The sequence below is a fragment of the Callorhinchus milii genome, unplaced genomic scaffold (assembly GCF_018977255.1).
Source record: "Callorhinchus milii isolate IMCB2004 unplaced genomic scaffold, IMCB_Cmil_1.0 Scaffold1, whole genome shotgun sequence".
NCBI classification, from domain to species: domain Eukaryota; kingdom Metazoa; phylum Chordata; class Chondrichthyes; order Chimaeriformes; family Callorhinchidae; genus Callorhinchus; species Callorhinchus milii.
Genome location: NW_024704742.1, coordinates 84,727,927 through 84,743,141, shown reverse-complemented (window position 1 = coordinate 84,743,141; position 15,215 = coordinate 84,727,927). Strand labels below are relative to the sequence as shown.

Genomic DNA, 15,215 nt, shown 5'->3' with positions numbered 1-15,215 from the left:
TAAAATTTTATTTGGGTGATTTGTTAGCCAGGACATCAGGAGAAATTCCATTATCTTTTCAAATATTGCCGTGGGATCATTAATGTCCACCTGAACAGCCAGATTGGATCTTGGTTAAACATCTCATCTGAAGGGCGGCATCTCCGACAATACAGCTCTCCAGCACTGTTTGGGGTGTCAGCCTAAACTTGTGAGTTCAGGGTCCCGAAATGGGGCTTCAACCCACAGTCTTCTGATTTAGAGGCAAGAGTTCTACCAACTGAGCCAGGCTGATAACTTCAAAAATTCTGGTATGAGTTAATAATACCATTCTATGTGATAATATAATTCTGATCTTTTTAGTTTGGGAGTGGGGGAAAGGAACCCACCCTCAATCTCTCTTACTACCAACCAATTTCTAACTTGCCTTTCTTTGCTAAAGTTCTGTAACGCGCTGTTACAAGATGTTGAGGATACATTACAACAGCAACTTGCATTTATATAGCGCCCTCCACGCCAGGCGACGTCCCTAAGTGCTTAACAATGATGGAGCCCAAGGCCAAGCCAGGGGGAGGGGGAAGGTGACCCTAGGAACGATCAAAGAACAAGGTCTTTAGGCTCGTCCTGAAAATGTGGAAAGAGGGGACAAAGCGAAGGGATTGAGGGAGGGAGTTCCATAGCTTCAGGGCGTAATGGCTGAAGGCATGGCCGCCAATGGTGGAGCGGAGGATTCGAGGGACATGGAGGAGGCCAGAGCCAGTATAGCGGAGGCAGCGGGTACTGCTGTGGGGAGAGAGGAGGTTAGAGAGATAGGGGGGTGCTAAGGTGTGGATGGATTTAAACACTAGAGTGAGGATCTGGAGGTCGATCTGCTCTGTGACAGGGAGCCAGTGGAGTTTGACAAGGACTGGAGTAATCGGGGTACGGAGTTTGATGCGGGTGAGAATGCAGGCGGCGGAGTTTTGGATGAGTTGAATTTTGTGAATAGTGGAGGAGGAGAGACCGGTGAGGAGGGCGTTAGAGTATTCCAGCTGAGAGGTGACAAAGGCGAGGACAAGCATTTTGGCAGCTTGTGGAGCAAGGTATTGTCGGAGACGGACACTGTGGTGGAGGTGGAGGAATGCGGTCCTGGTCAGGGACCAGATGTGGGGGAGGAAGGATAACTGGGGATTGAACTTCAATTAGCTACATGATGTAATGAAAAACTGGCCGAAAATCCCACTATCACAATTGATCGTGACATGCTCCTTGAGAAGGCCAAGCCTTTTGCCGATCAGCTAGGCATGGAAAATTTCATCGTCAGTAATGGGTGGTTTAGTCACTTCAAGGCTTTGTGTACAAATTTTTTTCTAAGTCTGCTGACATATCCTGCTTCAAGGAAGTTATTATTCAAAAGGAGCAAGTGTTGCATATAAGTAGTGTACTCTTAAATAGCGCAGCAATTCTAATTGCAGCATTTTATACGAATTAATTGTGAATAAATGCTTCTAATTACAACATACAAATATGAAATGTATGTAGAGCTTCTAATGTATCTTCCAACATTTCCAGGCTACTTTCCATTTCATTCTAGTGAATAAACACTTTAACTACAATGAATGTGCGTACTCAAGTGGACAAAATCCGCTGGGTCCCTGCAATGTGGAAATAAACAGATAGGAGAGTATATTTAGCCATTGAGTAGCATTTCCTGATTAAATTTCTCTTTTTTACGATTAGAACTGAGGTACCAATTTTTACCAGAACTGAAGAAAAGGCGACTGACCTATGAAAAGGTTCCTGGAAGAATTGATGGACAGACTCGTCTCAAATTTTTTTAGAGCAGTTAGTCATAACTATTAATGGAGTTTTCCTTCAATAATCTGGTTTAATTTATTAAGCGTTGTACTCTGTGTAGTTAAATGTTTAAGATTTCAATTCACATTGTTGTAATTCAGGAAACACTATTGTGTATTAAAGTTACATATTAGGTTATCTTTGACACATTACATTAATTCCTTGTGTTGAATTGTGGTTCAGTTTATTTTTTAATCTAAAGCCAATATTGAAGTTGTGTAAAGGGAATGTGGGAAATAGAATAAATGTCACACAAAATTCTAATCTTGTATGAATGCTGGATATTACCTGGGGTTTAGCAACCTTGGACACTGTGGCACAGTTTTCCCTTGAGACGAAAGATATCAACAATTCCCCCATACTGAAATTTATTGATTTCACTTTTTTTAAAATCATTGATGCCAAGTGTATCCTTCCTATTGCTACCTCATCATAAATTATTTAACTCACCAGAAATCAGGGATGAAACCTGGAATCACTCTGATATCTATTTATCACATATTTTCAATTGTCTGGCTTCCCTCTAACAAATATCCTCAGTAATCACTACCAATTCTAGCCATACCTGGTTTTGATCCTTTGGGAGCCTATTCTACAGCTAGTATTCCATTGGCTGTTATGGACGTGCAAGCTTGAACTGAAAATAAGGATGGGAATTCATTCCTACCCCCCACCCATGAAAAAAAAGAGAAAACATTCACACAGGTGTTTTTTCTTGGCTAGGTTTCAATGTGTGCCTTTGGTATATTGCTTTCCTGTCACATGGAGACAATTGCTTGAAGGGAATATTTTTGTTGCTTTTGTTTAGGGACTTAGGTGGCATCAAACCCATTTGATATTAAAGCAGTCACATTCTACTGTTGGCCTCTGGCCTAAATTGCATAAAGAATTCAAGGTACTCAGCCACTCGCCATGTTTGGGTATATGTATTCTCAATACACATTCTCATAATATTAAAATAATAATCAAATACACTGTGCCTCTCACTTATTAACTGATACCTCCACATAGTACTTTACATGGCAATTGAAAGAAATGTGAAGCAAATAATTATTAGTGTGAATGTTTTAGATGTTCTAAGTAGAAGAACGTCAAGAGGAAACCTGGAGACAAACTTACTAAGGTCTTCAAGATCCTGCAAGAAATCAATATAAAGACGAACGGCAAGATATCCATCATTAATAACATGTTCCAGAACTAGAGGCCACATCTTCAGGTTGGAGAAAAGTCACTTCTGCAAGACATGAGGAAGCATGTCTTCACATAGAGAATGGTGGAGATCCAGAACAGAATTCCAAGTGATACTCTTTGTGCAAATGCTATTCACTCATTCAAAAGAGGTCTAGACAGATTTGCACGTTGCTTGCAAGATTTCTCAGAGATCGTTTCAGCAGCTACAGACAAGGAACCTAAACGTGCCACACTGCTTATGGCAATGTGTTGCGATAAAGGGTTGATTGGAAAGGCTTGTGTGTTGCTAGGGGCTTGGCTCTTCCCTGGACCTCAGTTGACTTCAGGGAGGGATTTTTCATTGTAACTTTTCTCCTGAATAGTCCTCTTTTTGTTTGGGTGGGGGTGGGTGGGTGGTTGTTGGGGTAGTGGCAGATAATAAGACAGAAGTGTAGTTAAGAAGTGTTGGGTGTGTTTTTTCCTGGGAGTGGGCTGATGGACATCTGATAGCCTGATCTTGGCTGGAATGCCTTAAGATATGCTAATATGAACAATAAATGTAACAATAATCCTTGGATTTGATATAGCACCTTATCACGTCGTGGAGACGACTCAAAGGATATTCTGCAAAGATTATGTATTTTGTTGGCAAATTTACATAGTAAATTTTTTAGTCATTAATTACCCTCTGGATAAAGAAATACTTCTTGGTGTCTGTCCTAAAATTGCTCTTTACAACCCTGATCCTGTCCTGCTAAAAGCTCCCATTTTCTACACCTTTCCTGCAAACTTCCCTTGAAAGGCAAAGTTCACAAAATCACCCAGGGTGCTAAATAGTGTGACTGGAATTGGAAATCTGGGACTAGGGTCACAATTATTTTCATAGATTTGTTGCTTCAGTAACTTCATTCCAAACACTCATCAAACAGATTGTTAACAAACTTTTGAAAGAACTTTTCGGGTGACTGAATCCTTTTTTTAAAATTGCACGTAATATAGTCTGGGCATTGAATAAATGTAATGCTTTAGCCGACATCACTATCAAGCACATTTGTTTTTAAGCCTATACCAATGGTAGGCAACTCATGGCCTACGGGCCAGAAGTGGTCCGTGAGGCCATCAAGCAATGGCCCATCGAACATGTGTACCATTCAGGGCGAGTCTGTTCCAAATCATTGTCTTGCGTACAGTAGCTACCGAATGGCGATGTCCAGGGTGCGACCATAACATGCTCAAATTAGAGCCCACAGAGGATGTGAAATTGTGCAGTGCTCCCAAGTATGAAGCAAATTTCAAAACAACGTTTGATGCAAAATTTGAATTTTATGGCTAGACTTTGCACCATTTTATCAACATTACAACAGACCTTTGTTTAAAAACATTTCAAACCCAATTTAATGATACCATTCAAATGTGCTGCATTACATATATGAAAGAGCTAATTGAATAACAAAAAAAGGAAAATGTTTTAAGTTATTGTGATAGGTGGAGTCCCAGCCATATCAACAGCAGTTTGAAAAGCTGTTGACAATTCTTTGGAATAATGTAATTAATAAAATTCATATATCAAAATATCCTGAACAACCCATTTTAGCAACAAATGCCTAATGTGTCAGCCAATACGAATGCAATTTTTGTTTTCATTGCTCCAAAAAGCACATGGACAAAGGTAAGCTGAGTAGTACTTTCCTGCACAATGCACCTATTGAGTGAATGTTCACACTTTTTAAGTATTACAGTCAATGGTGGAATCTGCTTATTATTTCATTTTGTAATAATTCTTTCACTCCTTATTTCAAAGAGTATGGTGGCACTTTTGTCAGCAGGCAAATCTCCAGAATATATCAGTTATTAATTTCCTGTACTTATCCCACTGTACACATGAGTTCAACTCATCTTTATTAAAATTTAATGCAGGCACGTTTTGTATTAAATTATAGCAAAGTTTGCAATAACTTTACATGTAAACAAATTTTGTTCTTAAAAATGGCAAACTTACTAGGAATTAAAAAGGTTTTTTTGTGTCAATAGGGTCAGTCAGTTAAAATATTCCAAATAGAAATTCTAATTTACAAAAAGGATTAGTAGGAAACTGTGATAAAGACACTAATAAATACAGAAAAAAATTGGCAAGTAAGAAAAGTAACGGTATAGGAATAGTTCTTCATAAAGAGGCAGCATTTATCCCAGTCAAGCTTCTTGCAAATGCTGAGAGTCCAATTTCCTGTAAGAACAGACAATAACAATTAAAGGTCAAGCTTTAAGGGGAGAACTGTGGCCAACTGACAAAAATGTGGTTCTGCGGCAGGATTCGAACTATAAGCAGCATTTGCATTTGTGCATAATATGAAGATCAAGCCCAATCAAATCAAGCCTTTGTTTGCATGATCCATTGGTAAGAACAGATCCAGAGCAATTTACAGAAACCTTGTACAGTTAAATCTGCAGAATACCTGGGAACTCAGCAATATGAATGATGAATCTCGGAAGTGATAGGGCAAAGCTCTACACACAAAGACTGCAAAAAGAAGCCTAAAAGTCTGTGTTTCTCGACTTTCCTGGATCATTGAGGTATGTAATGACTTTTCATCTGTCAAAAAATATTAATTTCACGAGTAAAGTACTGAATTTGGGCTCTTCCCACTACTCGCTCAGTTAGTCCTCAGCAGAATCTGTCCCTCTCTTTGTCAGTAGAATTTGTTGGTAGTTTCCAAATTCTCTTTCATATTATTGCCACAAGCAATTTTCACTCATTGGGGAATATATTTTGTTGAGCACTTTTTACTTCTAGCTTGTATGCGAGCATTGCCAACATCATCCTGCCCACAGTTCGAACACAAATCCCTACCCATTTAATGATAGTTCCACCACTTGGAAGTGAGTATCTTGTGCAGCACCTACTTACCTCTGCATATCAACGAAGCCCTGCTTATAGAAGTGTGTGTTCGTGAATCTGAAATACGAGTAATGGCTTTCAGCAGCTGTTATCCCAAGCCTTAGAGTTTCTTCTTCAGCGATTCCCTGGACATCTGACTTCAGGGTGGTGGAAGGACCTACACAGCACAGCTTGTGATGTGCCAGACACCTCAATGCCCTAGGCCAATGCTTACTCGACATTAACTGCTTCACCCACGTCCTCAAATGAGGATCTTTGACAAACAGACATATCCACCTTGAAGCCACTACTGGAGCCCTCACTCCCTCCAGCCACTTCCCCTTTTTACCACCAATCTCCCTCATTGCTTGGCCCTGGAATTTGGATAATCGCCAAAGGAAATCCCTCCCCTGCATGCCCAGGAGCTCAGAACTCTAAGGTTGAACTGTTTGTACACACATATTATATACCACAAGCTTAACCTGTATTGGGGCTTTGTTTTTATTGAAGAGACAAGAATAACCAGAATGCCCCTCACCCCTTCTTAGCACAGTCCCAAAAGACCGTGCCTAAGCACTGAAGGAATGCGTGTTGCAGGCTTGATAGCTGAATGAAGTTACCCACTTATGTTCCTACTGCCTGCCTGTTCAGGAGGATGTTAAAACTCTCACTGCATTATTCGATAAGAGGCATTTCTCCGGGTGTCACAGCCAACAAATAAAATTGATCATTTTCTGGCTGTTTGTGGTACGTTACTGTGCATAAATTGGCAGCCACCCATTTGTCTGCAAACACAGTCACTACATTTTACCAAAAAATCTTGTGAAGTGTGGGACACTGTGATAACTTGATAAGGTGCTATATCAACTGCAAGAATTATTATTATTACCCGATTTAAAAGAGAGAGCAGGACCTAGGTTCCCTGAAGGGATTGCTTCCTGCAGGTAATCCAACCAACAGGGCATCTTTGCAGGCGTTCTGGACACAATACTGCTGAAGTTCCATTGCTGCTTGCGAAACCTGCAAAGTGAAGACAAAGACTTTCCAGATCAGAAGTTGCATCTCAAACAGAAAAGAACACATAATAAATAGGTTTGTCTGGCTTTCAAAAACTACTTAACATTTTCTTTGTCTCATTTTTTCATTGTTTATTTTTAATTTCTTGGCTCAGACTTTAAATTCTTTTTACTCCACTAAAAATATATATCTGAGTCTATTCTGGTTTCCCCTTTCATTATGAGTTTCATCCTTCCTCTAGTTTATAGCACAAATTCAGTTCTTCCTCTGCAAAGCTGTGTTGAGTTGCTGTGTTGAACACTGCAGCATCCCACGCTGCTTCAACAAGTTTATGACAAAGAATTCCATATTCCAACCACCCTATGCAAAGCAATGCTTTCTATACTCACCTTTAATTCTTTTGTGAAGAAGGAAAGTTATCATGTAGGGTCCCAGTCTTGCTCAAAGGCATCTTAACAAGATGGGGAAAGTCTAAAATATATGTTATGTGCTGACAGGATGGATAGTTGGGAGAAGACACAAAAGCTTGCATTTATATAACAGCCTTCACATAGGGTAATGTCACAGTGTCCTTTACAGTGATGGGATCAGATGCTGAGTATAGAAGGTGACTATAGACAGTCAAAAAGGGAGGTGGTGAGGCAGGATTTGAAGACATACAAAGAAGGGGCAAGACAAAGAAGGGAAGAGGAGTATAATAATAATCCTTGTGCCTTATCACACCATTCAGACGTCTCAAAGCGTTTCACAGAATATATTGTGAATGACTGTAATTGTGGGCGACATTAGTTGTGTGGAGGGGGCAAGCAGAGGAGTGGGATAGGAGAAGATTAGAAAGTTCTAGGGTGTGAAGGGCTTTGTAGGTGACATGAGGACCTTGAAATTGATCTACTAGCACAGTGTTGTCCAATAGAAATCGGTGACCAGCCAAAGGGGTGGCCACAGCGACACATTTTAGCCACATGCACTAATTTTAATAGTAATAATCCTTGCATTTGATATAACGCCCTATCACGCCTTCAAGGCGTCTCAAAGCCATTCAAGGAAGATAGTGTAAAGTGAATTGATTTTATATTTTGTCGGTGAAATGCGGTAGCCAATTCCTCACAGCAGCGTCCTACAAACAGTCGTGGATTGAGGTGACCAATTTATTATTTTTATTGAAGGATTATTACCCCCGGAAAAGCAATCCGCCAATTGACTAACAACTGGGTTCCTACTTACTACTAGGTAAACAGGCGTGTGGAGTAAAGAAACGTGATCAACATTTCGCCCTGCCGGGAATCGAAACCAGGTCTCTCGCTTAGTAGAAATGCCTCACATACACTCAGGCAAAGGTACTTCACATGTAGATTTTCATATATATTTACTTAACAAACTTCTGCTTATCAAGCCTCTATCTCCATTCAGTCTAAAACTTTGCAGTCTTTTTCTTTTCCTTTCGTGAGATGTGCCAGACTGAGGTGACCAATTTATTATTTTTATTGAAGGAATTATTACCTGCTTTGTATTACCCTGCTATTATTACCCTGCTCTCCATCCAGGACGTGTTTGGATACTGCTTGCTCTTTGCCATGACGTGCCCTGTAGGAGCTGTTTGTTATTGGCTGGGCTATTCCCATTGACAGCTCCCCTCTCCATACAATATTGCTGGTATTTCCAATGGTGCTAAAACCTGGCATTTTCACCCATTTTAACACACTATTTTTGCAGATAACCAATAACAACAAAACAACAACAAAATTACATTTATAGAGCGCCCTACACGTCGGGAGGACGTCCCAAAGCTAAATAAGCAGTCACCAAGGAATTAAAGCACAAAGAACAATCAAAAAATACTCACACACGCTGCTTTTCATCTTACCATTTTACCAACAAACACATAATAATAATAATAATAATCCTTGCATTTGATATAGCGCTTTTCACGTCGGGAGGACGTCCCAAAGCACTTCACAGAATATACTGTAAGTGAATTGACTGTATATTTGTGGGCGAACGCAACAGCCAATTGCGCACAGCAATGTCCCACAAACAGTCTTAGATTAAAAATGACCAATTTATTATTGTTTTTGGTTTTGGAGGGATTATTATTAGGCTCTCTGTGGAGTAAGGAAACTTGCCCAAGGTTTCACCCTCTGCCTGGAATTGAACTCAGGTCTCTTGCTTGCAAAGCGAGTGCTCTAACCACTGAGCTACAGGACTCCAAAAGGCTCAAAGTACACATGCATATGCTATGGAAGTCTGAGTATTGAGATCACATTCCCAACGATGGTATCTAACATTAATGTTTTATTTACTAATCAAAAATGCAGTATCTGGATTCCCAATTTGCCACATGTGGCTAGTGTCTAAAGTAATGGACAACCCTGTGCTAGCAGACAGTGGAGCCTGGCGAGGACTAGGGTAATGGGCATGTGCAGTATGATGTGGGTGAAGATATTGGTGGTGGATTGTCTACAGAAGTACACAGTTTCAGTTTATCCACTTCATGTGTGACATCTAAAAAAATTCTCATTTCCCTAAATTTGGTGGCAATGCCTTTAGCCGCTAAGCCCTGAATCTCTAGAACCCCTTGCCTCAATCCCTCCTCCTTTCCCCTTCTTTATTGGTCTTCAAAGTCGCAACAGAAGATTTTCCTCTTTTATGTGCCTAGTCATATTCCTTTCTCACCGGCTTGGTGTCAAACTCCACTATTGTTAAGCACTATGAGACCCGACCCCATGTGAATGGTGCTGCATAAATGCAAGTTGTTGTTGAATACTGTCTTGCTAAGTTAACAAATTACGACATAGTATCAGGTATTAACATCCACTGCGTAGCTCGCCAACATTCCTACACCATTTTAGCCACTGAACTATCAGTATTTGCATTTCCACCTGCAGCAGGTCTACTGTACTTGAAAAGCTCAATGTTGTCTTTTTCACTCTGAGTAGTAAGTACACACTCTCAATCAAAGTTACTTTCTCTCTCCCGCCCCCTCCCCTTTTTATAGGCTATACAGTTCCTCTGGATTAATAAATTGCTCCATAAGGAATCAATCTCAAACTCACAACCCGCTGCTCGCTGAACAGTTGGAACAACCCATCATCAAAAAACTATTTGGTGACTTAATCCACGACTGTTTGTGAGACACTGCTGTGGGCAATTGGATGCTGAGTTTTGTCCACAAAATACACATTCAATCCACTTTACAATATATTCTGCGAAGTCCTCTGAGATGTCTCAATGACGTGATAAGGCGCTATATCAAACATAAGGATTGTTATTATTATCCCCACTATTGCAGACTTTTTTTGAGGTGGGAGTGTGTTACAATTTATTGTACATTAGGATTGTGGAAAGAATTGTGTATGTATATGTGTGTGGGGGTAGGAAGAGCTCCTTCAAAATTGCCGCCCACGATTTTTAATGATTAAAATCAGCCTCTAAAGTTCAAAGCTGCACTTTGTTGAAAGGAGCGTTCCGGGAGTGGCTGGATGGGAAGGAGAGGGAGAGAGGGAAGGAGGATGTGAGCAGGCAATAGTGAGTCACACCTCACTCCCCGCAAAAGCCAGGAATAAACAAAACAGCAGCTCTGACAGAGGCCAGACACAGGGCCAATTATTTCCTCTCCTTTAGAGAGAAAGAGTACACAGATAACTGGCAGACAGACAGGCCCCAGATGACGCCAAAGAATGAGATCAAAGCTCCAATAGTTTATAATTTCTTCAAACCCTGATATTATGTTAAGGGCCGCTGGCCTCTGACCCCCACCGTCAATCTTTCTCTTGGGGTGCATTCTGTGCACTTAATCTGAACATTGTTCCTGGCTGAACAAGAAATACATTTTGTTTTCTCATTGGTATGTTTAGAAAAACTTCTTAGATCACATCCCCAGCGTGGTGTGTGCATGTATGTGTTTGTATGCGTGTATGTGTGTACGTATACGCGCGTGTATGTGGAAATGGGGGGGGGGGGGAGTAGGAGCCTTTGATATTTCTTCAAAGTCTCCTCCCCACCCACCCCCCACAATACAGGAAGGTATTAACAAATTGAAGGAGGGGGATCTACTCGTATGAAACCCCAAAAGAATTGTTTCAGCAAAACGTAAACATACCACTTTCAAGAGCTTCACCATCATCTAGAATTAAATCCCTCACGCCACAGCATCAGGTATCTCAATTAACTTACACTTCTCACCCCTTTGCTTAGCAAACCTCGGCTTGCTGCACATCCCCCACCACCTCCACGTCAGTGGCCGAATCTTGAGAAACTAAGCTCCCACCCTTTAGTACTCCCTCCCCCTATCCCTCCATCTCACTCCTTCACAAACTGTCTTTAAATCGTTTTGCCCACAAAATACACAGACGATTCACTTTCCAGTATATTCTGTGAAGCGCTTGAGACATCTCAACAATGTGATAAGGCGCTCTATCAAATGCAAGGATTATTATTAAAAATTGTGAAGTCCCATAGCATAGCGGACAGCGCATGCAATTTGCAAGTGAGAGGACTTGGGTTTGATTCATGGCCAAGTTTCTTTACTCCACATGCCTCTGTTTACGTAGCAGTAAGTAGGAACCCAGTTGTTAGTCGATTAGCAGATCACTTTCTGGGTAACAATACCTCAAAACATTTTTTTAATAACTTGGTCACTTAATCCACGACTATTTGTGGGATACTGCTGGGAGTAATTGGCTATTGCGTTTCGCCCACAAAATATACAGTCAATTCACTTTCCAGTATATTCTGTGAAGTGCTTTGAGACATCTCAATGACATGATAAGGCTATGCTGTGGTCACCCCCCTCTCCGCTTCCTTGGTCTCCAACATCATTGGTGTGAAGTAGAATGCTATATAAGTTGTTCTTGTTGTACACAGTAATAAAACTCCTATAAAACCTGTTTGGGTGGATGATAAAGAACGCATGATGCTATTCAAAAAGAGAAAGGAGTTTCTCCCTTTGCCTTGAGTTGAAGAGTGCTGAAGACAAACTGATCATTAATTTTAGGGCTGCTGAGTGCAAACTAGCTGCTGCTTCTGTCTATAGATACAATAACCATTTTCAGGGTACAAAAATTACACTTTAACGTTATTATTATTTTTAAATTACTGCAGTACACATTTGTGCTGTTTTTTTTCCTATGGATTTTGGCTTCACTTGTGGGTGAAGGCTTGTAAGAAGCCATCAATTTATAGAAGTCACATGACAATGTGAAAAACAGATTTTTGGTCACTGGGTGTCTGACACATGTGGAAACCTATCACCAAGCTTAAGAATATCTAAACCAGAATGAGAGTTCCATGCATCCCACCTCCATGTAGAAATTCCCGTGTCTCGAATGAAATATGCACTTTCATCCTCGAGGTACACATCCTGCTTTACCTAATTCTGGAGAGTATTAATCTCAGGCTGGTAAGAACTAAGGCTTGTGGACCCCATAGTGTGCATTAGGGCACTGCTAGAGTCTAACCAGCTAAAACCGCATAGCTTGTTATTGAAAGAATTGTCTGGCAAGCTTTCCCGCTGCTTGTCCAGCTACAACCATCCTACCTGCTAGGGCTTTGATTTGTAGGGTTAACAATAGTTGAGTGGGAGGATTCCCTGCCCCAGTGGCTGGTCTGCACTTCCACTGGGGCAGGGATGAGCCAGGATAATATGTGAAAAATTAATACTTAGAAAGGTTTATGAACCTGGAGAGAGGTCTGTAAGTAGGAAACCATTCTGTCTGCAGAACACTTCCAGGCATTACGTAACCTGAAAGGTGCAGTATAAGTGCAAGTTGGTATGCACCCACAAAATACACTGTCAATCCACTTTACAATATATTCTGTGAAGTGCTTTGAGAAATCTCAATGACGTAATAAGGCACTACATCAAATGCAACGATTATTATTATTTGCAGATTGCTTCATTTTTGCACAAATTTATATATGCTTAAATACTTTTGAATGCTTTCATATTAAAGTATCCGCACTTTAATCCTTCTTGTGGATAGATTTACATGATTTGGGACCTGCCTTCCTCTGTTGCTCATCAAGCACCTTAAAGTGTAGAGAGATGTCTGTTCTCTCTTCCCCGCCCCACTCAGCAGTCTCCTCACTTCTTTGTTCTCCCTTTGCACTACATCTACCCACGGGCCATTTCCCATTGCTCAAATACTCTTTTTATCTCCATGTTAACACAACCTGTCCATTAATGGTTGTTGAAGTGACCAGATTCCGGTGTAAAGTTAGCCTTCAGTCTTCGTAGCACTGATCAGGGTTAGTTCTGCTGTAGAACATTTGTAGACATGAAATAAAACATTGATATCCAGAAATGGCAGCAGCCTTCTTAAAATGAGTTAAGAGGCAAATTACTGTATTTTAAAGCCATTTGAAAATACTCAAGGAAACGTTTCCAGATTTTAAGAATAACAGGATGCTTCTGAAACACTGACTGGTGCCTAAGCCTATACATCTAACGTTAGGAATATGTAGCTAAAGGCTACACAAAGCAGATACTGTAGCAATGCCCTGTATTCCTGATGAGTGAGTGAGTGCACTGAACGGGGCGGCAGAATACTGGGCATCAATTACATGGTGTATCTTCACAAACTCCCCGAATCCCAACCAAACACATAAGATATAAAACCCTAACCCTAACCTTCAAGATTCAGTAATAAATCACCGCAACCCACCCCCCACCCTGCCCCCAGCCCCAGCCTCACCCCCAACCCTGCCCCCAGCCCCAGCCTCACCCCCAACCCTGCCCCCAGCCCCAGCCTCACCCCCAACCCTGCCCCCAGCCCCAGCCTCACCCCCAACCCTGCCCCCAGCCCCAGCCTCACCTCCAACCCTGCCCCCAGCCCCAGCCTGGCTGCCCCCAGCCCAGCCCCAGTCTGGCTACTCCCAGCCCAGCCCCAGTCTGGCTGCCCCCAGCCCCAGTCTGGCTACTCCCAGCCCAGCCCCAGTCTGGCTGCCCCCAGCCCAGCCCCAGCCTGGCTGCCCCCAGCCCAGCCCCAGTCTGGCTGCCCCCAGCCCAGCCCAGCCCAGCCTGGCTGCTCCCAGCCCAGCCCAGCCCAGCCTGCCTGCGCCCAGCCCAGCCTGGCTGCTCCCAGCCCAGCCTGGCTGCTCCCAGCCCAGCCCAGCCTGGCTGCTCCCAGCCCAGCCCAGCCCAGCCTGGCTGCTCCCAGCCCAGCCCAGCCTGGCTGCTCCCAGCCTCACACAGCACGGCTCAGGCTGCTCCTTTGTAACATTTCACTCACCTTCATCCTCTCAATTGCCGCCTCAAACTTCAGCTGCTCCACTAACCGCTGCATGGTGGACAGGCTGGAGTTGGAGGACATGCTTATTCCTTTCCCTTTTCCCTTCTTTTCCACCAAGTTTCACTGGAGCCACCTCTGGCCTTGGCTGCTTTTTCTGGATGAAATGCGCTTCTCAGCAACGCTCCTGCTGGCTCCCACTCTCGGAACTGATGTCACCCGGATCCAGCAAAACCAAGCACAACAGTCCCACTGACTGCAAACATTAGCAATGTGTGAACACAAGATGGGGCCCGGCAACAGGCACTCACATTGCCACCTACAGACTAACAGCAAGGCTGCAGCAAAGCACTGTGCCCCGGGGAGGGGGAGAGAGCGAGAGGGACATCTGAATGCTGTGAGAGATAGGTTCACTTTTTTTTGGACAGCGGCGTGTCTGACACTTACTGAAACCCATCACTATATTTAAGAGTATCCAAACCAAGCTGAGATTTCCATGCATCCTATCCACACGTGGAAATCCCAGAGGGAGATTGTTGGAATGGAATGGACACTCTCTCTCTGCAGGAACCCATCCTGCTTACATAATTCCGGAAAGTATTAGGCGCAGGTTGGCAAGAGCCAAGGCTTGGGGACCCCGGAGTGTGTGTTGGGTACTGCTGGAGTCTAACCAGCTAAAACTGCATAGCTTGCCATTGATATCGCTGTCCAGCAAGCTTTCCCGCTGCTGGTCCAGCTGGGACCACCCTACCAGTTAGGGCTTTGGCCTGCAGGGTTAATGAGAGCTGAGTGGGATGATTCCCTGTCCCCAGTGACTGGTCTGCCCTTCCAGGGCCTGCCAATGAGCCAGACTGGCTGTGCTGTCATCAGCAGTGCTTTGGTAAAACTCTTTCTTGAAGGGTGGTTTTGTTCAAATCTAATCCTTTGAAAACACGTTTGCACTTATCGTGCGAGTAAGACTATCCGCCAATATCAGCCAGCTGACAGCTCAAGTAAATGTGGAACAATGCTTTCAGATATGCCGAGATAGCAGGACAAGTGGGAATGGGTATAGACCCTGAAAGAGAATTTTAGAACAATCACCAGGAAGTATTTCTTTACCCACAGATAAT

General features: G+C 42.6%; 2 protein-coding genes across 2 annotated transcripts in view; one reads left to right on the top strand and one right to left on the bottom strand.

Moving 5' to 3' along the window:
- Positions 1–1,842, top strand: part of shoc1 (shortage in chiasmata 1) — a 49,034-nt gene extending 47,192 nt beyond the window's left edge. The window contains exon 25 of the mRNA XM_007906517.2: positions 1,699–1,842. Coding sequence (XP_007904708.2) covers positions 1,699–1,799 — 101 coding nt within the window. The 3' untranslated portion in view covers positions 1,800–1,842. The remainder of the gene's footprint in view (positions 1–1,698) is intronic.
- A 2,446-nt stretch (positions 1,843–4,288) lies between these two features.
- gng10 (guanine nucleotide binding protein (G protein), gamma 10) lies at positions 4,289–14,413 on the bottom strand. Its single transcript, XM_042332640.1, has 3 exons — positions 14,107–14,413; positions 6,750–6,880; positions 4,289–5,209 (listed from the first exon to the last, which is right to left on the bottom strand). Exons 1-2 carry the CDS (start codon positions 14,185–14,187, stop codon positions 6,755–6,757), a joined length of 207 nt encoding a protein of 68 aa, XP_042188574.1. The 5' UTR covers positions 14,188–14,413; the 3' UTR covers positions 4,289–5,209; positions 6,750–6,754.
- Between the last annotated feature and the right edge of the window lie 802 nt (positions 14,414–15,215).

Bases quoted from the DNA above. Each gene is read 5' to 3' on its own strand.
- gng10 (XM_042332640.1), bottom strand. From the start codon at position 14,187: ATGTCCTCCAACTCCAGCCTGTCCACCATGCAGCGGTTAGTGGAGCAG. The intron at 6,881-14,106 runs GTGAGTGAAATG...TTCACTTTGCAG, and splicing joins CGGCAATTGAGAGGATGAAG to GTTTCGCAAGCAGCAATGGA.